We start from the raw sequence: 24,316 nt of genomic DNA on the forward strand, positions 1-24,316 counted from the left end.
TTTCTCTATTAAATCCATGTTTATTGCTTAAGTTTTATCACAGTGGAGATTAAATTATGCTTAATCATCCGGTCAGTGCTTTTGTACCTTCTTCAATGCCAAAAAAAAAAACCATTTAAACCAAGTCATTCATACACTCGAAGGTTTATTACCATCCCACCATTCATCGCCTCTGTGTGCTCCTTTAGTTGCCACAAACTGCAAGATTGTAAAAAGGTATAGCTAATAGGCTTATTTATAATACCATTTTCTTCAAGTATTCAGAAAGCAGTACAAGTAGCTGTACTGTGTATTAGAAACATATCTGTACTGTTATTTATTGCTATAGGATAGAGGCTCCTGATGGAATGATAGTGAAATATTGCATCACCGTGTATGAAGATGATCTCAGCATCCTGTAATCATCACAACTCTTCCCATGTTAGTGAACAACACCAGGTAAATGGGTTTCTTTCCTTTCTCTTTCAGGCATGGGATTTCAAACTACAAATAAATAAAGCGTACACTCACAACATGTGTAGTGCAAATTCCAAGTAAACAGAATGACGTGGAAATAAACTCATAGTTGCCAACTCTGGTTCCGCAGGGCAGTTATGATTTCACGCCCAGCGCCCTGCGTCCCCGCGCCCTGGGCGCGCACCACCGCCAGCGTCCCGTGTCGGCGACAATGATTGAAGGAGATCGCTGCAGGGAGGGGCCGTAGCAGGGGAAGGGGGAAGAGGACCACCCCTGCAAGCCTCGCGCTCGGGTGGCCAGGCTTCACCCGACGCGTCCCGGTCAGACCTCGGGAGGAAGGCCGGTCACCCACGCGGAGAGCGGCCTCCCGTCCCGCGGCGGGGAACTTGTATTGGCAACTATGCGAAACATGGATTGCGTGGCCCAGACTAATAGAAGGTAATATTTTTCCAGATACAACCATTGAAAGAGAACATCTACAACACTGCGATTTAGAACAAACTTAATAATAATGAGAATTAATAGGAAAGACATTCAACTTTGGGGCAGGGGGATGTTTGCTGTTTGTTTAAAAAACAAACCCCAGGTACAGCAGTTTGATTCTGCACAGCTCTGGGCCATTACAAAACCTTCTGCATGAAGCACAGGGCTAGGTTTTCTTTTTCTTTGTTGTCTGTTGTTTCATTTATTTTTCTTAATTATGCAAATCTACTTCCCACACAGCCACATTTTAAACTGAAATAGAATTCCTTAATATTTTCATGGCATAAAGTATATTGCAGAGAAAGGCAATGAATAAAATTTTGTATAGATTAAAAATTAAGACCTATTGTAGACTTGCTTAAGACCCTTTTCTCAAAGTACTAGTAGTGAGCAGAAGAGTCATGCAGCTTACCAGTAAAAGGAGTACATATTTTTGCCATTCTTCAGTGCTCATTTTAAGTTTGGTTTGGTTTTTTTTATTTAATGTCTGTGTTCTCAGTCCACAACTTGCTATCTCTTCCGTAAAGACTGGGAAAAATTATTTTTTTAACAGCATTCTTACACAACATGTTGAACCTTCAACAAAGGAAACACAGAGCTAGCACTAAAGTTCTCTCAGCTAAAAGATGGATATATATTAAAACAATAAAAAAATAAAAAGAAAAAACCTCTGCAAATAAAAAGAGACCCTTCCTCATTTGGGATGCACACATTCAACTTTTAAAAACTGAAAATCCATAAATACGGTCATTGTATAACTTTAGAGAATTAAGGCTTCTAAAAACTTCAGTGCCAAAATAACCTCTCTGCATCAGTATTAAGAATAAAATATTTTCCATTTTAGCTTGTGCTTGCCTTTTTGTTTTTTTTAAAAGACTTTTCTTAGTTCCATAGAATTTTGTCACATAATATTACATACTGAGGGGGAGTGTTAGAACTGCTTACTGAGGTTTTTAAGTAGTTGTTAGACTAAGTTACAGCGATAAAATTCGATTACTGATCTGATTCATTACTACTTTACATGGGGCGGTTGGCTCATTTCACCTTTTTTTCATGCTTAATGTGGCCATTTCTTCTATACTTGCCATTTGGTATCCCATTCTGGTAATGTCCGTTAACAGCGCTATGTTCGTCATTTGCCCAAAGGTGTTTGCTTTGTTTGCGGATAAATTTTGTTATCCTGGCCAAAAAATAATAAAGTAAGGCAGCACCCACTAGTACAACAAAGGCAATATCCAGTAAGAAATACTGATATAAAGAGATGCTGTAAACAGCGGCACGTAGATGTTGGGCTCCGTTGTGACGGAGGATGTAATTAATCCAGTACACAGTCCGGTTAACGGGATGACCAGGTTGGTCTTTGTGAATCTCAGACAGCCTCTGGGCCCGCTGCCGGTAGCTGCGGGGAAGAAAAAAAGAAAGAGAAGGGAAGAAAGAAAAAAAAAATCCTCGTCAGCGCTCTGAGCAATGCAAGCCTGCAAACACGTAAACATATTTCAGCCTCTTCAGATCAAACAGCGTATTACTGCAGGACTCAACCACCAGCGTACAGAGGGCTAGACACAGCAGGTAACCTGTCTTTAAATCAGTCCTTGCAGCTCATTGATGAAGAATGACTAGAAAAGCAGACCCGACCCGTGCGTGACTGAAGGCAGAAACCCACCCTCCAGCAAAGCTACGAAGATCCAAGCTGACCTGCTGCCAGAGGGGAATCTTATCTAATCCAAAATGAATCCTATTGAGCGAGACACCTTTGCCCTTCCCACTGTCAGGTGGCAACGTACCCTAATGCACCACTCATTTAAGTGGTTGTGCAACTGAATTACTAGAGAAACAGAACAAAGGAAGAAACTCGTTTTTGATTGCCCAATAGACTGTTGCCGCTTGGGTCCAGAGCTCAGCCCATAATTTTTTGGGGTTTCCTCCACAGGCCGTTCCAGCAGCCGATCACGTCGATTCCTTCTCTCCCCTCGCTGCAGCTGTAGGGTCAACAGGTTATGCAGGACTTGTCTTTCTACTAAGGGTAATTGCACAAGGGAAAGGTGACGAAACCGATGTTGTCATTCCCCTTCGCTGTGGTTCTGCTGCTCGCAGGTTTCTCCATTCTCAAGTCAAGGGCCGCTTAAAGACTTGGCTCCCATGAAAGCGAGAAGCATTGTCGGCAGACTCCAAAACAACGGTTAGCCCAATACAATAAACCACCAGCTAACACGCCATTACTTTTCATCTGGAGGTGGTCTGAACATCACAAATGTTTAAAACAGATTCGGAGCCAACTTGTAAAGTGACTCTCCTCACACTTTAATATCCCTGAACAAATTAGTTTGGTGGAATTAGGAAGAGTTGTGAAACCCATTTCATAGGCTTTTACTTATTCCACCTGAATAACAAAAAAATTTTATTTAAGCAGACTGGAGTCCTCATAGTAACAGTTTGTTAGAATATTGTCATTGCAAACACAATTGACCTTCCTCAACTTAAGACACACATTACTGGCCAAAAACAGGAAAAATTTTTTTAAAATCAAATGACGGGCCTTCAGAGGAGAGTCACACTTTTTGACTACCTCCATATTTTTAGCTACATCCCAAACATGCCACCCCACAATTGTATAGGTGCATTTTCTTCCAGGCCCCTTAAGCAGCACAACAAACTGACTGCTAAATATGGAGTAATGAAGACACAAAGAGACATTGGTTTGCAACAAGGAATAAGTCAGGGCAGGTTTGTTTCTGTAACCTTTTTCCCTTCCCAGGGCAACCGTCACAAAAAGCAAATGAGACAATGGAGTTTTGGTATGCTGTGCAACGAGCTTAGCACCTACACAGAAACCTGATCAATTGAGTAACCTTGTGAAATGGGACAACCACCTGAAGACTCGCCCCAACCATACACACAAATCCCAACATGCAGTTCCCCCCCCCAGCACAAAGGTTCTCCATATGTACATTTATCCCATAACAATAACTTTACAAAGCAAGATGTAGTCACTCATTCCGTACCTGGGATCATTAATAACCTTCACTAGGGCTTCGTACAATTCGCTCTCAGTGACAGTCTTCCAGTTCAACAATATTCCCATGCCTTTGGCCTGCACACGAGTCATAGTATCGTAATGGTCTCCAAAAAGGGGAATCCCCACCACCGGGACCCCATGGTACATGGTTTCAAAAATGCTGTTCAAACCTCCATGACTAAGAAAAGCTTTAATGTTAGAGTGACCTGAAAACAGAAGAGGTATGAAGATTAAAAAAAACCATTTACATCTCCTTAATGTCAAGTTCTTGAAGCAACTGGGTACAAGACTTTTGTCAGTATGTTTCTGTGGCTGCAGTTCAGGAAGGCAGAAAGCGATGCAACTTGTTCTGAAGTTCTCCTGTGCTGGTTTCAGCTGGGATAGAGTTAATTTTCCTCCCAGTAGCCAGGAGGGGGCCATGGTTTGGATTTGTGCTGGAACCAGCGCCGACAACCATGGGATGCTTTGGTTACCGCTGAGTGGGGCTTACACAGAGCCAAGGCCTTTTCTGCCCCTCACCCCACCCCACCGCGAGGGGCTGGGGGGACACATGGGGTTGGGGGGGACACAGCCAGGACAGCTGACCCCAACTGACCCCAGGGATGTCCCACACCACATGGTGTCATGCTCAGCACATAGAGCTGGGGGGAGAGGCAGGAAGGGGGGGTGACGCTGAGAGTGATGGTGTTTGTCATCCCGAGTCACCATTACACGTGATGGAGCCCTGCTGTCCTGGGGATGGCTGAGCCTGCCCGCCCAGGGGAAGGAGGGCGTGAGTTCCTTGCTTTGCTTTGCTTGTGCACGTGGCTTTTGCTTTACCTGTTAAACTTCCTTTATCTCAATCGATGAGTTTTTGCACTTTTACCCTTCTGATTCTCTCCCCCACCCCACCAGGGGGAGCGAGTGAGCAGCTGTGTGGTTTAACACAAACCACAACACCAAGGACCCGAGGGAACGGCAGGCAGATGTGCCACAGGAGGTTTAAGTTGGATATTAGGAAAAGGTTCTTCCCCCAGGGGGTGGAGCCCTGGAAGAGGCTCCCCAGGGAGGCATCACGGCACCAGCCTGGCAATACTCAAGAAGCGCTTCGCCAATGCCCTCAGAGACATGGTGTGAATTTGGGGCGTCCTGTGCAGGGACAGGAGCTGCACTCAATGGTCCTTGTGGGTCCCTCCCAACTCAGGGCATTCTGTGATTCTATGACCTCCTTAAACTCACTCCACTGAAATTTCACAACCATTAGATGATTTCCTTATATGCTAAGAGAGAGGGAACACCTGGCAAAGAAAACTCTCATGTATACGAGTTGTGTAAAATTATTAGTGGAGTAATTAATACACATTGTTTACTCCTGAGTAGCTGCAGGTGGTGACTACAACCAGTTTAGCAGAACAAATGAGCCAGGGAGAGGATGTTTTTCCTTGTTATTCATATGAAATACAAGCTACTTAATGACAGGACAACTGATGTTACATTCTCTCTGAAGCTTCACATGCCTTACTTCAGGCTAGCAAGATCTGACAATAATGATGATAACTTTATGTAATGGAAAAATGAGACTGCCTCGGAGCAATTTACTAACCAAAACAAATCTACCTGGTTTAAAAGTCTTTCGCCTAATCACTATATTATGATAAATACTCCAGCTGACATGCTCACACACTGACGCACAGGCATATTGAACGCATTCATCAGCACCTATCGTAGCACTGGCGCTGTTTTGCAAACACACAACACCCAGGTAACCCTGAGACTACCATGAATATTCTGTGGCCCCTCAGATCTGCAATGTATTCAGCTACCCTTTGTCAGGGAAGGAAGGGGAAAAAGTAAGGTACGTGGACTCTAACACAGTCTTTATCAAAAGAGAGAGGAGTATCAAGTTTCACCTCTGCACCTGAGAACCTGGAGTACCTCAGGTTAGTTAAACAGAATGGTTATCAGCTTGCAACACATGCCCAAGTTCTGTTAGAGCTTTCTTTGGAGAAAAATAAATGTGTATATAGACAGCAGTAGGTACGGACCCTTAAGACTTGTTTTGATGCAACGCGAACATATTTTGTATGCTCAGTTTTATGACTCTTCCATTAAGTGACCAGTGAACACCATATCATGCTTTTTTGCAACAGAGAAATTAAGTTACAGTCATCAGTTCCCTAAAACAGCAGATGCAAGAAAATTCCTACTTAATTATCTTTAATAGCTTATTTCCCCCTCAAACTGTATAGCTCCCATGGTATAGAAGACACTTGTCAAAAAATTTTCCTATTTATTTGGCCAAATAATCTTTGGAATAACTGTCGTCCTCCACACAAAGAAAAAAAATTGAGTTAGTACTAGGGAAAGATAATTAACATCAGAAAGGTGTTTGATTTCATCATCTTGAGTTCTGACAAACTCTATATTCTTGTTCTATGACTTCCACTACAGAAATTCTCCTAGATTTATAATGACTGCTAATTCAATAGAATATTGTTGGAAGAGCAACCTGAACGCAAGTGAGAATAAGCGGTATACAATCAAAACAGATACTCACCAAGGAGGTCGTTTTGTGGTAACCATTCTATAAGCTTCGTATTGTTGCCTAAATTCCTTGGTTTGTTTCCTGAAAACCTGAAACAATAAAGTCAAATTGAAGCTGAGTTACCAAGACCTCCAAAATCAGCTCAAACCAGAGAATCAAACCAAACGATCCATGAGCCCTAAACAGATCTCCAGTTACACGGGGATACTGTTTACTCACTGTTACAGGAAAAGAGAACAGGCTCAACCAAAATGCTGCAAATAGCTAACAACTTCATCTTTTCATCATTCAGTTTCCTTGCAATCTGGCTTGAAATGCAATGTTTTTATTAGCATAATGGCAACGTAGTTCCTTCTGAGAGCATATATAACTCTCACCACTGTGACCAACAGGAGGTTGTATATCCTCTCTGTGGCTCCACGTCCATTGCTTTACTGAAAGCTCTGACTGGTACTAGATTAGTAACTCCGAGAACATCCCGTCAGCACACAACTAATAATCCCTACCTTCAACACAAGGCGTTCCCTCTCAGTTAGCCAGCTCTTGATAATTCACACCATCTTATTTTAAAAGGAGTTACTAATACCAGGAAGGGAAAGGCTGACAGCTCAGCCTATGAGGCAAGAGCCTATTGATGAAAAGTTTGGGATCAGACTGTGAGACAAGTGTATTTTTCTTACTTGCTCAACTGCCTGAAACCCAACAGCAACGTCTTGCTCACCTGAGGTTGCTGGAAGAGTTTAGCCCATAAAATACAGGCTCATAATACAAAATTATTTAGCTGTTTATGTTGTATGCGGTTAACATATGAAGTTAAATAAATTTGAAACAGAAAAAAGGAGGTAATATGTTACCAGTGACTACTACAGGATAGAACTGTTTTGTGACAGCTCAGTTGAATGACTTAAAAAGAGAGTTCTAATGCTCTGTAATAACCAGAATAACTTCATAAAGAATCACCAAAATATTCCCAATTAAGCAACTGGCTTGACCATTCTATATGTTGAAAAAAGCCTACATTATTTATGCTAACTTAGATAAAAGCAAATAAACTATGTTACTGGTTTTGGCTCTAACTAGTATTCCATAATCAGACACTTATAAAGAGCTACAAAGTGTTCTTGGTTTGCTATTGTGACACAAGACTGCCAAGCAGGACTACCTTTCTCATTTTCAGAAATACCTTGTATAAAAACCACCTGCACTCAACACAGACCACACGTCAATGATCTGAAGAACCAAAAAAAAAAAAATCAAAGCTGGACTCAATTTCATATTTAGGTGTTTAGTTATGGAGGTCCAATTCCCACTGGGGTGACTGCAAGCCACTTGCTCAGCTCTCCCAGAGACCATGCCTTATACCTAGTACCAGGGACATCTTCCCATTCCACAGATCATGATGGAAAGCAACAGCAAGCGGGTTCCCTTACCCAAAAAGCCATCCAACAGATAGCAGATGGCAGATAACAAAAACAAAACAGAAAGAACATTACAAAAAAGTACCGGTAAGGAAATACTAGTGAGGAAAATTTAAAATTTTCAAAGGCAGCTTCAACTTAAATTGTTGCTTTTGCATTAAGAAGTTATCACCAGGAAAAATCCATTAACATTTATTTTTTTACTACAGAAAGTGGGTACATCCTACGGAAAAACATTCCAGGGAAAACGCGATAAAAGGACAAAACAGAAGAAAAAGAGTAAGATCAGTTGGGACTAATAATTAATTAGAAGCCAAGCAGTGTTGCAGGCTTCATAAGAAACAAACATTGCAGCTCTACCCCAAGGAAGAACTGATGAGATCTTTACTACAACTACCAAAGGTTCGGCCCCACGGCCTGAAGAATTTATATTTTCCCCGTTCGTTAGTGGGGGTTTGCCATTTCAACTGCACACAGCAGTGGAAACAGCCCCTAAACGTCCTGTTCCCTGCCACCTCTAAGTAGACTGCTAATACAACTCTGAAGTGTAGCAAGGACAGCAAATTGTTAAGACACTGATTATTTGGAAACCAATGGTTCACATGAACTCCTCAATTATATTCCAGAGGGATGCTCCATGTAAAGCAGAGCTGACAAAACAGTTCTTAGATTTTTGCAGTAAGTTCAGAGAGCCACTCAAGACGGTTTCAGAGCCAAGAAAGCTTTTTACCAATTTTAACCCCTGCAGATTTTTCTTCCTCCAATTTCTCACAGACAACGGCAAGTGAGAAGAGCACTTAAAGTCTATATTTACACATTAAAGAGGAGAAGGAGCCCCCAAAAAGAGAGGAAGAATATAAAGAAATAACTTAGGATTAAATCAGCAGGATGTCAGTTCTTGCTCCCTACGGTGGCTTCTTTATCAGAAAAGATGACAGCATGTCACAAATGTGATAACCTCAGAATCTTCTCACTGTCCCCAGTCCTTCTAGGATATAAACTCAGCATGGGAGCATAACCCATGCCTTATTCTGCCACAAAATCATTGCTCCTCCGTATTACCAGGGGACTGCAATATTTCCACAAAGAGTGTCCTTCAAAAGAGTCAGGTCCTCTGTGCCACGCAGACTGTCTCCATCTCAGCATCTGCAACTCTAGATCAAGACAGCACAATAGGAAACGAGCGTGCTTCAGACCACCTCAAGTACATCCATCATTCTACTTACCTCCAAATAACTCTCTGAGGCAGCCTCGCCAGAGCATGTGCTAGCTTATTTGCTATATCTTCTGACAGGTATTTCACTCCAGCTCCAAATGAGACGAGGACAAAGCCATTTTCATTAGCACCATTCACCCACGTTTGGAGATCCTGTTAAAGGGAAAATTCATACTGAGTACTGTAGAAACATAGGTAAACCACAGAAACAGATTAAGTAAATATTGCTTAGGAAGAACAGTTGTTGGGCTTGATTTAAAACTCAGCTTGTAAAGTCAAACCTTTAAGAAATTGTTGAGTACGACGACTCAATGGTTTGGACTCCACGGTACAGGCCACGAACAGCAAAATCCTTCCGGGTTTGTTTTAGCTTCCATACTAACAACCAGTTTCATAAGACTATTTGTCCTTTAACTGATCAGTTGACACACATTCACGTTAACACATTACATTTTAACTCCGCAAAAAATTAAACAGATCTACCCCATAGTATCACCTGGAAGTACAGCACAGGAAATACACACGTGAAGTCTGGGACTCAACTGTGGGATTTCTAGCCTTAAAGAAAGTGAGAGTATATCAAACAGGTGGTTTTTCTTTCATTTATACAAAAGCAATAAATACACCTTGAAAGAAGCCAGAGCTTCAAAACACACCTTCAGTTTCCACCACACCAGTATCTCAAGGAACAATATTGCATCTGCATGGCAAGTACAGGGTGGATGTCCCTCTTTCTCGGATCTATGTACTTTATCTTACTTAGACCTAACTGTGTGCCTCTTCCACAGCAAATCACCAGCATCACATTAAACATACACAAGTGTAACAGAGGCCAAAGCTCTTTACATCCTTTTGCTCATCCTCCTTCTGTAACTACTCTGAAATCGTGTCTCTTGCAACACAATTTTTGCTGACCCTCTTGATTCAAGGGCTGCCTCAGCTTAAGCAAGGAAGGCAACGATTCCTAAAGCAGAGGTCTGCAGTGGCGTGCCGCTCCAAACTACTCCGAAAGCAGAACCAACATCAATCTCCTGGAGGTGACCTGACAGCCACGCCATGAGGTTCAAGGTGAGAGGCAGCAGCTTTTACAACCGGGCACCCTGCGATGCTCTTCTGCTGCACAGGGCCTTGGGGCTCTCACCAAGGGATGATCAGCCCACACGTGGTCACTGGTGGGAGCACCCTATGCACAACCACAGCTGGTCCAGGGTTTCATTGCACTAAACACTTCAGTCCTTTGGGTCCAGCCATAGGTAATTCCTTTACAGCAGATGCTTCAGGCAAGTCCCAGCTAAGTTATAAAGGAGAACGCAGCATAGCATACAACAGAGAGCAGAGCTGCTGCCTAAACAAGCCTTAGATACCAGAACAATGTCATCTGGAGTTTGAGGGTGGGGGGGATTATAGGGAAAAAAAGGTAGAAGCCTCAGTGTACCCTTTGTTTTTGGAAACGTAAGTTTAAATCCTATTTTTCCAGTGCAGCTATTAGCAGTGGAACCTAGAAAATTATACCACTGACATACAGATATGTCAGTCTGCCAAAGAAACACTTTTATTTCCCAGAATAAGGTTGAATTCTGGTCTCACCAAATTTAAGCCTGAGCCTGTTCAACACCAGCACAGCAACAGGAAGTGAGTAAAAGGAAAATTAAGAGCCCTGTCCACAATGTGCCTCTTGTCCTCATAGTTAGTAAACAGCAGGCCAGACAGTAATCGAGTAATGCTGCGCTATCCTATCTGAGCACAAAACCACAAAAGCTACCAAAAAAAACCCAGCAGGCATAACAAGGACCTGCACATTACACTGGAGGTTGTACACTAGTGTCTGCTATGCAGTGAAAAAGGGTTTTCCATTTTCTCTAGAATCCACACTTTCTCGTTTTTCTTCATCCTTTTCCAGTGTACTTCATTTTCCATTTTTTTCCTTCTTACATCTGTGGCAGGAGGGGGGAGAAAAGAAAGGAGGGAAAGGAGGGAAAGTGTCTGTGATCTGCCTCCAAGCTGAACCATTTATTATGGGCTGAACTTCTGACATGAAAGTTTCCAAGTGGTTCTGTGATTTATTTAAAGTTTGTCCTTGAATTTTACTTAAGGACCTAAGGCATGCTGCAAATGTAATTATTATATGGTTGCTTTTATTTAGTGGTTCAACTAGTTACATCTTGAACTACTTCCTATCTGATGTATAAAACTAAAGAGAAAATAACCTTTTGTGGGCTTTAGGAAAAGCCATCCTGAAAAGCAATCAAGGACTGTACTGTAAAAGGCAGCTCTGCCCATTTGTGACAAAGTCATATTGTGAGAGCTGAAATCACCTGTTACAGGTGGTTTTCTTCTGACAACTGGAAGAAGCCCAACATTCACAGGCTCTGGTCTTCACAGGGTACTCACCCACCCTGATACCTGCTGGAGAGGCAGAAGCCTGGAGGTTTCTGGAGTGCCTTCTGATGACAATCCCACAACACAGGCGCTCAAAAAGCCAACATGAGAAGACACTCTGCTGGACCTCATACCTACAATAAGGGAGACCTCATCTGGGATGCAAAGGTCTGGGGCAGCCTCTGCTGCAGTGACCATGAGATGGAGGAGTTCAGGATACTGAGAGGACAAGGAAAACAACAGCAGCATCTCCTGGACTTCAAGCGAACCAATTTGGGCCTCTTCAGATACCTGCTTGGAATCCTGTGGCATACAGCCCTAGACAGGAAAGGGGCTCAGGAGAGCTGGTTGATATTCAAGCATCACCTCTTCCCAGCTCAAGCTTAGTCCATGCTGACGATCAGGAAGTTAAGCAAAGGTGGCTGGAGGATGAACAAAATTCCTGGCAAGACTCAGGTGTAAAAAGGAAGGATACATGACGTAGAAACAGAGAGGTGGCCTGGGGGGGAAATATACAGGCACCACCTGAGCCTGCAGGGACAGCCTTTGGAAAGCCAAAGGCCATTTGCAGCTGAATCTGGCAAGGGACATGAAGGGCAGCAAGGTACACGAGCAGCAAAATGAAGAAGAGAAGTATGGGTCCACTGCCGAATGGGACAAGGGACCTGGTGACAAAAAAAATATGGTAAAGGCTGAGGTATTTCATGCTTTCTTCCACTCAGCCTTTACTGGTAAGGCTGGCCTTCAGCAATCCCAGGTCCCTCAGACCAGAGAGAAAGCCTGGAGCAAGGAAGACCTACCCTCAGTTGAAGATGACGCTAGGCTAGTTTCAAGTCAACTGGACATACACAAGTATATGGCACCTGACAGGATGCACCCAAAAGTGCCAGCTGGCAACCAGGCCCATGTCACTGCAAGGCCACTCTATAATCTTTGAAAGGTCAGGGCAATTGGAGGAGATTCCTGTGGGCAGGGGGGGCAGTGGGGGAAGAAAAAACAAGTGTCACTTGCATTTTCCTGAAGGAGGATCCAGAAAGCGGGCTGCTCAGCCTCACCTTAATCCCTGGAAGGTGATGGAGCAAATAATCCTGGAGGTCATTTCCAAACACATTAGGGCAACATGAATGGAGCAGTCAGCATGGATTTATGAAAGGAAAAAATCAGCTTAGTCAACCCGAGAGCCTTCTACAGTGAGAAAACTAGCTCAGTGAATGAGGTGAGAGTAGTGGATGTTATTTACCTCTACCTGAGTAAGGCTTTCAGCACAGCCTCCCACCACAGCCTCACACACTGATGAGGTACTGGCTACACAAACAGGCAGGGAGGTGGGACTGAAAACTGGCTAAACCACAGGGCCCAACGGTTGCGATCACTGGCACAAAGTCCAGCTGGAGGCCTGTTTGCTCTTTGAGAAGGACAAAAACAGGAGAGGTGGCACTACTGCTCAAATATTTCTCATTCAGCATCAGGAAGTGCTACCCATGACCACTTAGGCTCGGTCAGACACGTGGTTTCTGCCGCTAGAGATCAGCCTGTTCTGGCTGAGGAATGGTTCCCAAGGCTACTGTTCCTCTGTGATCAATTAGAAATTCTGAGAGACTTCAATTCTGCAGTGTATTCACATAATAAGAATTATACATCATTATGTAAACGCAGAGGACGTATAAAATATTTCCTCATAATGGGATTTCTAAAATAGCATTCAAAAATCCACATGTATAACAAGAAATAGCTATTAAGTACTTAGATATTTTTTTATTTAGAGGAAAGTAAGGAAGGAACTTTACTGTGTACCGTGCAATTAGAGAGTCACTCTACAAACAGGCTTTTGCATTTTATTGTTGTGCAATAGCAAAGCAACCTCCTTCACGCTATGGCTGATTTCATAGCCAAACCTTGGTAATCCTTCCCTCTGAAGGTAATCCCACTGCTTCAGTGGAACATAACATACACAGAGGGGAACTTAAAATCTTGACAGGCAAGACAAGATCCTGTCATCAGGCTCAAAAGATGGAATTTGTCATATTAAATGGGATTACATAATAAATAACCACCAACAGAATACAAACTGTTTTATTTTGTACAAACCGAAGCTTATTATCTGAGTGCTCCCTCTCCTGACCCACTTCCTAAGCGTGGCAACACACAAATGCACACTCGCAAGCTCCCAAGCTGGGATCCCAGCAACAGAAGTTTGCATGGAAAGACTTTAATTAACTTCAGAAATCAGGCATGCTTCCCCTACAGACACAACCTCACAAGGCAGAGAAGAGAAATGAGGTTTGCCATGCTCCAAGTTGGTCAGGTGCAAATCAGCTCTGATCCAACAGGTACATAACGATTAAACACAAGTGCAACAGGCAAGGGCTTGGAACAACAGCCTTCATGGCTACTATGGGCTTCCAGACAAGAGCTGAATGACGCCTGGCCAACCCAAATCAGACGCAAAGGAATTTGAAGTTGTCCTCAGGGTTTCTTTTAGGATGATTAATTAACAAGTATTATTTTGATTGCTCACAGAGGGTGACAACTGTCCTGTACCAATCTCAAGAAGGCCCAGGAGAGTTTGAATTCAGCTTGCTGTATTTTGACATCAACTGAAAGAGGTTATTCCCCCCAACACCTGCCCAGATTTGTCCTAGTTTTACTTAAGCTTTACATCATGCTGGTAGTAGAAGGAATTGCTTGCCTGCCTTCTGATCTGCAGCCCCTTGCCAATCTGCTTCGCCAGAGGGGTGCTGGAGGTCAGTACTGTACGTGGGCTGCAGAAAGTGAACTACAGCCTTGTCAAGACAAGCGTTGTTCTTGCATACATCTGTGTAATTCCTGCCATAACACAGCCTCAGTTAAATGGGATCACTAAGCATCACTAAAAATGCAACAGCTGGGTAAAAAACATCAGGAAATGTGAAACAGGACTTAGACTGCCTCCTTGTAGAGCTTCCCAAGTTCACATCCTAGAGGATGTCCATTATTCTCAGGTTGCTTTAACTTCTTATAATTACTTCTCCTGACAGCTTTTTATTTCAGACTTTAAGCTGAAGATCTAGTGAAACAATCCAAGTGAGTGGCGTTCATAGGTCTGTGGTTGCAAGATACATCTTAACATCCTAGTACAATTAGCTGGGCCATGGCACAAAGGCTCAGTATTTTCTTGTACCTTCCTTATTCTTTATGTGGCATACAAGGCATAGAAGTGATACTCACAGTAGATAACAGGCTATGATCTTGGCACATGGAAAAGACCAAATACTTAATAAGCATTATTACTGTGGCTATATATGTCACTTAATTCACACATATACCTTCCTAACATTTACTTTAGGAAGCACACCACAATGTTGTCCTGTGATGCAGGACAAGCAGCGCAAAATACAAGCTTTGAGAGATTCTCACAAAACCTGAATTGTGGAAGAGAACACACTGGTGCCAGGAAACAATTTTATTTGCCTACAATTTCAGCATATCTAGCCACTATAGACTTTAGCCCGTCTTAGCCCTAACACCCCAAGTAACAGTCTCAGCGAAACCACTGCTCCACCACCATACGCTAAGAAGTTTCACAGGCACCGAGGCTCATCCCCTATGAATTCACTCCTTTTTCTACACCCGCTTATACCTTTGACCTCCAGCACATTCTGTCTTCCCCATCTAATTACACACCATATGAAAATGCACTGAGTCAGGGTGAGTCATTAGAGCTGCTGCCTTCATTAGAAGCAGCATCCCCTGCTCAGGCAGCATTTTACAGCTCCTCGCGTGCAGCAGGAAAGCGACCTCCTTTTGCCGAGTTTAAATGATGTTCAGGTTAACTGGAACTTCAGTGCAATTTTTTTTAATTTAAGGAAAGGATACTTAATATTTGCCATTACAACTTTTGAGGTCTAAACCTACAATAAAGGTCTGGGGAGGGGGCTTATTACATGAAGAGCTGCATTACTGAGCCTTCCTCAAACTCTGCTTCAACCTTCAACTGACCACAGAAGCAAGAAGGAAACACCTTTGACTGCTGCAGTTAATTCAAACCTCACATATACATCGTAACGACAAGCGCTTCTTTCAATGGTTCTCTTTCAGTGACTGTAACAGAGTACCCGATCACTTCCCCGCTCCCCCAAATATAAGCATTTTCAACTTCCATTGCATAGAAAGAACAAGTCCTGCCTCAATTACTTGAAGGCCTAGCTTAGCCAGCAGGTAACATCTGCTCCGCTGAGGCTACCCTGCAAGCTTGACAAACTGGCCAGAAGGTTGGAAACAGAGACCTGATTTTCCCCTTCCAAACTCTGGATCAACCTCAGTTATAACCACCAAACTTTGATGGGCTCGAAAGCAAATTTTTCAATAGAATTCCCAAAAAAATCTTAGATCAGGCACTCACATAACTTGTAGCTGACGAAGCATTAAAAGTCTAATTATTCTTCTTTGTAAGGTCACACTGAAAACACAGACATTAATGAAGTATTAAGCTGGATACGCAGGTGCATACCAGGATTTCCCAGAAATTAAGACACTTAGAGCTGAAAAGTCCGGGATTGGAGAGGTATTTGCAGAAGTGACTTGAGTGGAAGAAGCTGTTTTCTCCATACTCTCAGTCAGTGGAGACACTCATCCAAAGGATAAATCTGAGCACCTACAGCTAGACACATCACACCTCCTCTTGCCCAGTCCCATCTCCTCACCAGGTACAGGATGACCTCAGATGAGGTTAGCCCATCGGGAAGACAGAAAACCCACCAAGTCTCTTACAACACATGTTTGGTTTCTGAACTGTGAACTACATTTCCTAACTGAATTTTGGGTTTTGTCCAATTTCACCTTTTTATATATCCCCAGCAAAATATCATCTAATACATACGTTAATTACCATTTTCACTTAAGCGATTAAAAAAATTATTAATGCATGCCAAGGTATGAAATGCTTAAGGATCCCCCAATTACACCACCATGCCCAACCCTGCCTCTGCCTGTTTTCATGTCACCTTCTGTGCAAATGCACGTTCTCTGGGCAAAACAGAGGAGTAAGACTGAACTGACACGCTGTCTTCTGAAGCTCCCTACCTGTTCATTCACATTTCTAGTCTCACTTGCGCTGACTGACCAATGCTGGTGCACCAAGTCCCAGAGGAGGTACTGATTCATCTTTGACCGTATGCCACATCAGATGTGCCCCCTAAACCCTTCTAATACATGATAATTCAACACACTTACAGGTTTCACAGAGTGGTACGGCACATGCACAGATCAGGCAGAGGCTGTCATAGGGCTACTATTCCCTGCCTTGCCTGGGCAGGGAGCCTTCACATAGTAGCTGGCTGGCCTTGTGGCCATTTCACTCCTCTCAGAAGCTGCGTGCTTGCTTTTAAAACTCTGCCTTGAGTCTGTCCTACACACTGTTCAAAAGCTGCCTAAGCAGGCTTCTCCTTTTCAAACATGGGCCATATTTATTGCAGTTCAAGCTTTGCACAGGAGCAGACACTACGACCTTGCCTTGTTCTCTTCGCCGAGTTTGGTCGCCTATGAATAACAATTTCTGTGTGACACTATGTTACTGAAGAGTGAAGGTTTTGAGTACGTACTGCTCTTTTACTGAGGTTCTCCCTTGTGCTTGCACAGGGAGAATAAGCACTTATTGATCTATGCTGTACTATAGGCGCAAGGGGGGGAAGAGAAGAAATTAAAAAAATAAAATAAATCTTTTTACCATTCTCGGACAGGAATGCTATTGTGCCAACCCCACTATGTGAGCTTTGTTCTGTTTGATTTTCTAATTAGCTATTCTTAGCAGGCTTAGATGCTAAATGCACAGCTGTGACTATAAAGTGAGGACCCAGCTGGCAGTAACCAGTGGTGCCTAATACTGAGCTTTGTTTCAGATAAACAAAGTACACAAATACAAACATAACCGGGTTTAATATCCGAAGCTTTCCCTGTTCAGCTGCTCGATTCAAATGTGTAATAGCACAAGTGTCTGTTCTTTGGATATGGTTGCAAACCCTCATTCCCCAATGGGGAGCACAGGCATACTATGCTATTTCTACTACAAAATGCTGCTCAGAGTAGACAAAACCAGATCTATTTCAAAATAAATAAATAAGCCACATGAAGTGATCTTCAGAAAGGAGATCCTCACAGATAAACAAACAGAAAGGTACACAGGCCATTTTTATTAGCACTGTAACTTTCTGACATCTTCTAAGTAGTACTTCTCTTGTGATATAGTTAAGTGCTATATTAACAAATTTTTAACCTCGTTTCAAATTTTACTAAAATGAAACGTTTCAGCACAAGCAGTTAAAGGTCACACAGATGCCATTATATGACCTTTACTATCACTGAACTAACGGGGCCCTATCACATAATCTGAAAATTATGAAGTAACACATCAGTCTGCAGCCAACCCAGAGAAATGCCATCGCTTCAGGCGAAGCGTGCTGTTTGTATTTACTCACCATGAATTTAATAAATCACTTTAGAAAGAGAAAAAGGTCTTTTTTTTGCTCTACAAGCAAAGGACACAGGACCGCAGAGCGAGCACCCGACTGCAGCGAGCCGAGGATGGCTTGCACCTCCCTGACTCAACACATCCAGCCGCCTTCTGCTGGCTCAGCCGAACATCTCCGCATCAGCTAGCACATGTGTCATACTCAAGGTTATTCTTCCCCACTAACAAAATTCCTGCCTTTTAAAAGCGATGGCCACAAGGCAAACGTGCTCATCCCATTTCAACAGGGTTTGCTCCTTTTCATATCATCAGGCTCCACCAGTTCAATTCACAGCAGCCACACTGCTCCCGAGCAGGACAAGATCGCTCCCCACCCCACCATTACCCTCTGGATTAATTGTAAGGTAGTTATTCTCCCTCCTCAGGTACAAGCTGCTGTCGGCCACCAAGCTCCTCTGTTACAAGCTTGCCACTAAACTTTTTTTTTCTGGTCTCTCCATTTGTTCTGCTGTCTGAAGTCTAACAAACTTCCAAAAATGAAACATAAAAGGTGGGGTATTCACAAACTTACTGAAGCTTTACATCTTGTCTTCCCTAGATACACTGATGTTGGCTGACCTGTGCCATATACTATGAAGATGCTGACAAATCTTATTCCATTGAGGAGATCTACCATACACAAAGTCCATGCAGTTAATATTCACATAATTTATTTGTATTTTGTAGTTCATATTAGCATAGAGTAAGATAACTCAAAAACCCAATAATTTTAGACATTAAAAACATACTGGGATTACAGCATTAGACTAAATTCCTTTATTTTCTTGCCGCTTAAAGCCATACTAAGACTCAGCTGTGACACAAACTGCAAGATCTGACCTGTTTTCTATTAGGACCCCAAGCACAAGTAAATGCACTGTCACCACACATTAATGTAACAACACTCTTGATAAAATGCTTCTTCAGTAATATTAGACACAGATTCAGCCCTGTTGCAATACAGACTTAATTTTATGTTTCTCACAAGTTATTTGGTATGTATATATATACATACACTGCATACCTGGCTTATCAAAATGCACTGGGGGAAAAATGTTTTTGAAGCTTTTTGATGTCTAGAACATAGCATTTTCTTGTCCCTGACCTCTACTGCCTTTTCCTATTTAACATCCAATACCGACAGAATAAGTCCATTTACCTTTAAAGAGGAATGAAATTCAGACTCAAAAACACAGGCAAGAAATACAGTACCACAAGGCTTTACCTCTTCCCCCGTATCTCAGCCCTCTCTAGAGTTACAGCCTGCAAGAACATGGTCTACCTAAAAGTAGAGGTCAACCAGAAAACTGCCGTGCAAGTACTTCCCTGATGCAACGCTCTCCAAAAATCCATTACTCACTGGACCTTTGGCAAGCACCCTGGGAAAGCAACCTTGCCTTTCAAATGCATGGAAGGTAGTCGAAAATAAGGAACCTGCCCTTCACGAGAGGTTATAAAAATCACTGCATTGAGTAGCAGGTGCAGCAGAGGTATCCTCAAATCCAGGATTCAACTTAAAAGCCTTGTTGACGCTACCCCAGAGGCAATATTCTGTTAGAAAACACTGAAAAATCCCATTCACTTCCCTAAGCATGAAGTCCCATCATGTAACTTGCAAACATACACAGGAAAGTTTATAATTATTAAAATGTAAATGCAAACCAAGGTTTTGCCAATCTTCCTCCGGCCTCAGTAACTGCACGTGTAGTGGAGAAGCTGTACAGGTAACAGTTATGGAAAAACAGCTTTAAGTATGGAGAAGGTTTTTACTTTTGTCTATAGAGCATCCAGTTCAAGTTGCAGAGAATACACTAAGAAGAAAATTGAAGAGAAGCTGAATTTTAAATCCAGACCTCTGTGTAACAGATAGTGACATATAGCCCCATCCATAAATCCACATTATAACTAATTTAGGTGGGAAATTTTGTCTGTTGTTCCCGTATGACACCTATGCTCTGTGGACAGTAGGAGATAACTTTCCAAGCTGCAGCTTTGATTTAAAAATGGAAGTTCTTCATTTCCTCTTCATATTAAACATTTTTTCTCTCCAGAGCTTACCCCCTCCCTTCTCTCTTCTTTCAATGTTTATAAATATATTTACTCACATATTTAAATATATGGGCATGTATGTATGCACATATACAGACACACATAATATACATTATTTTTATACAATACTTACTTATTTTAAAGAGGTCATCAGTCACCACCCCTTCTGTAAGAAGCTTAAGATCAGCTGTCTTCTGAGCCTGTGTTTAAGTGACAGAATCTCACCTCTTTCAGTAAAACCTCCCTAATCATCTCTTCTGCTCCTCCACTTGGTTGGGGTGACCAGAATTGCACTCAAACTCTAAGAAGGGCCCCATCTACGCATGTGTGTGTGTCCTCCAACCTTTGCGCAAAAAGCACAAAGACAGACCAAGCACCACAGCGGGGCTCGCTGAGCAATTCCCGGGTTTCACATCTTACGGGGTGTAAACGTGAGAAGTGAAAGCTCTTGCGTGCTCCCGCCGGGCGTGGATGCAGGCAGGGCTGCCAGCGCAGGCAGCACAGCACTATGCCAGATGGATCCCTCAGCAGCTGCCAGGTATCCTGCCTCCACCGCCCCAGACCAGGGTTATTGACCCTGGCACAGCATGCCACCCCGCAGCATCCCCCAGGCAGGCTGCGCACAGCCTGGGAAACCTCCGGGAGATGCAAAGGAGCTACAATCCACAGCAGAAGAGCGGGTGAAGGTCAACAGTCACAGACATGTACTGCTGCATTAAAAATCAATTCTACTCAGAAATTTTATAAAACCAAACAATAAATAAAAACATTAGGACAACACCGTTAATAAACCTTCTGTTCAAGGTGCTGTTGTGACCTACAAGAAGCTCACTGTCAGGATACGAAAGACAACTTTACTTCAGGTCATCTGTAAAGTAAATCCACCAAACCTGGGCACTGAAAAAAGTCAAACGCCAGGTTTCAGCCAACCATGAATTGACTCCCTGAAACTAAAAGCTTGCCTTCAAGGGAATCACAGCGAGAACGGCATTATTTGGAAGACAGATGGTGTTTTAGGCAGAGATGCTGACGATGTATTACTCACTTTCCCAGCACTCTTCAAGAGGTCAGGTAAGAGGTGCCTGGAGTCACACCACGACAAGGTTACAAACCACCTGCCAGGCGTGGGACCATCCCTTCTCCTCCCCACCCATCATGTTCAGTTCTCCCTCAGAAGCCTCCATCCTCTCCTGGACACCCCTGCTGCAGACACCTCAGCACCCCAAGGACAGGTGCCATCTGACATTAACCCAGCCACAGGATATATAAATGCCCTAGCAGATTATTAGCTGAACAGGAGTTATGCACTTAAACCTGCAAGCAACTAGGACACCTGAAAAGAAAAGCTGGCTTGATTACAGAGATTATTTTTTAAAATCAATAATAATTAGGGCTTGCTGCTCTTAAACATCAGCTTTCAACATCCCCATTTCCCAAATTATACAAGCCATTATGTTCAAACTCGTTCCAAATACTACAGAGAAAAACCATGCCTTTGGAAATAAGCTCCCCCTTTCTCTACATAATGTCAGAAATTATCCTACAGTATGCTAGAGAAGCAGACCAAGAACACTAGCTCATTATTTGTCCTACATACAGCTCAGTCTTAAAAACTTGCAAGTGACACCCACAGTTAAGCACTGCACATTACCAAAGTGAGTACATCATCTTTATTTGTTCATTCTAATCAGAAAATTATTAATTAGAATATTTCAAACCAGAAGACCTGTTTATCATAGTAGCTTATATTAACCTGTTTGATTTTTTTGTAATACAGTAAAATAACTTCCGTTGCTTTCACCTTTCGCTAAGAAGTTACCTGTGCAACATCCAAGGTCTGAAGCTCGCATTTTCCATTCCCAATACATACAATCATTTGAGCTGAAGAAATAACCTCGCAGTACTACTCATGAACCAAGTAACCTTGCTTTTTGATGGATAGCATAGGCTTTGCTGAAGAGGTTTGGTGCTCATTCATCAGATCACTGGACGCCGGCTTGCATTTGGCATGGGTACTTGGAGGACCTGCTTTTCTGACCAAGTTTTACTGGAGATACCTAAATGACTTGTGAAATTAGCCCTGCATCCTCTTCCCAGTGTCCTACACTACACAGGTAGTTGCCAAGTCAAAGCCTCCCGAATTTAAAATGCAGCAGTATAGCAGGAAGAGACATGGTTCTCAACCTAGCCACACTGGAACATCTGAGACTGGAGACTACAGCAGTTTTAGGGAGAACCTCAGTAAGTGACTGACTCACTGAGTGAGTTCGCTCACTTGTGAGGCAAAAGATCAGTGGAGGGGGAGGAAAAGCAGCTGTATGCAGAAATGTATTTCAGAGACAAAATACATGATCATATGGTTCAGCATATTGAATTTACAGAGTCCCCCCATAATCTCTGCCATCCTTAAAAGACTTTTTGCCTCCCCAGCTGACAACCACATGCATTTTAAATCAGCTCTAGAATTGCTTCGCATCACCAGAAATTTACTGTCAAAAGCAGCTCTAAGAACTATTCCCCAGACGTTAAAAAATGATGGTGCTATGCCATGCGCAAAAATCCACTGCTACAGTCTGCAAGAGCTTATAGACAGTGTCCTTGAATTTGAACAAAGGAGAAAAATCTGATCTATGGGATAAAATATCTCTGTATTCTTCCACCTAATTTTAAAGATAATACCGGTATCAGCCAACACACACCTAGTAAACACACAGCTGTCAGCAAGACTCAGGAAAAACTTTGAGGAAGGTATTGCAAAGCCACCAATTTGTTAGATAGATCTATATAATAAGATTAGATATGAGATCAACAGGGAGGAGTAAGTTACTGTAATTACTATTTGTTGACAGCTACGCCTGAAAGGACACCTTCTACTTCTGAAATGTGAACACCCTCCTTTGTAGCATAAATTTAGTTTACTCAGCTATGGAAGTATTAAAAATTGAATTGTCCTTTGTTTCTCTCTTCCTGTCAACCACAAATGGCATTCAGTCCAAAGTACCACCCCAAGATCAGCACTAAAAAAAGCAGTGTTACAGAGGTAGACGCAGAACTTAAATCGCACAGATGTGAAAAAGCAGCAGCAAAGCAGCAGCTCAACTTACCAACTACAGGGAGTGTCATTTTAGTTTGTGGGGGATTTTTTGTAAACACAGGTTTAGATGCTCAAGTACAACTGTAGCTGAACTGCGGGATCCAACCTATGTCCAAATGCACCTACGTCATCAACTAGCTGACGGAAAGGAGTCCTGAAACACTTGTCAGCTGCTTTTCTTGCAGCAAAGATACCTGCTCATGTCCCATGCCCTCTGTCTCCTCCTCACCAGGGACTGAGTACTTCCCAAGGCAGCTGCTTTTAGCACCCATTGGGTTTCTACCATGGTTCAAGGACATATCTTATCAGGCTGATTAATGCCTAACTACATATCAACCTAGTCACAAGATATAAATGCCATAGCAGAGGTTTCCCCCTTGCTTCTTAAAATGTGTTTTACTCTAAAAAGCCAGCTTCATTCAGGTTCTCAAGATCCCTCTGGAGAAGCATAAGGAAGAGGCAGAGGAGCTTTTTATTTTCCTATTGGCGACCACCAGTTATCTGGAAAATACTGCCAGGTAACACCATACACTAATAGTTTAAGTCAGCAATGACCTTAAAGACTAGATATTCTGTTTGTCTCCAGCTTTTCATCTTTTAAGGCTAATTCTGCTCGCACTGTCCTCTGCGATTCAAAAGACACTCTTTTCTGAGTTAACTATACAAACCCTGGACTCTTTCCCACACGCATGTAAGATTTTATTCACTTATGGCTAGCAGCTGCAGCCACATTAACCATCTCCTTGCCTTTTCCAGAGCACGCTATGCAAAAACAACCTTCTAAATCCACACACTTAACCAGTGACATTAGCCCACTAGCTACCACAAAAGACTGCTTCTACCTGTGGGGTGTCTATTGCCTACACCAAGCTTTGCAAAGCGATGATCAGCCCTTCCACCACAATGACACACAGCAGCACAAGTTATGCTCAGCTTCCTCCACCTGCATCACGGATCAGAAGGAGGAGGAAACGTGCCATCATCGGCCATTTCAGTCACTGGCTGACACGCTGCCTCTCTGTAAAGGGCAAGACTAACCCTGCTATGCCGAGGAGAAAGCTCCCAGCTGCTCACACCGTGCCGCAAGGCACTGCAGGGAGCCGGGCAGAGCAGTGACCTCCAAAGGACCCGCTGCTCTCCTCCCTGGCTCTTGGCTCCCGCTCCTCAGCATGCTGATCACTGCAACTGCGCCGAGGG

At 42.9% G+C, this 24,316-nt stretch overlaps 1 protein-coding gene across 1 annotated transcript in view; it reads right to left on the minus strand.

The window, feature by feature from the left end:
- Positions 1–24,316, minus strand: part of UGT8 (UDP glycosyltransferase 8) — a 47,847-nt gene continuing 23,531 nt past the window's right edge. Inside the window, exons 3-6 of the mRNA XM_064450568.1 lie at positions 9,124–9,266; positions 6,492–6,568; positions 3,942–4,161; positions 1–2,338 (exon numbers count right to left, since the gene is read on the minus strand). Coding sequence (XP_064306638.1) covers positions 1,975–2,338; positions 3,942–4,161; positions 6,492–6,568; positions 9,124–9,266 — 804 coding nt within the window. The 3' untranslated portion in view covers positions 1–1,974. The remainder of the gene's footprint in view (positions 2,339–3,941; positions 4,162–6,491; positions 6,569–9,123; positions 9,267–24,316) is intronic.

The sequence above is a fragment of the Phalacrocorax carbo genome, chromosome 4 (genome assembly GCF_963921805.1).
Source record: "Phalacrocorax carbo chromosome 4, bPhaCar2.1, whole genome shotgun sequence".
NCBI lineage: Eukaryota > Metazoa > Chordata > Aves > Suliformes > Phalacrocoracidae > Phalacrocorax > Phalacrocorax carbo.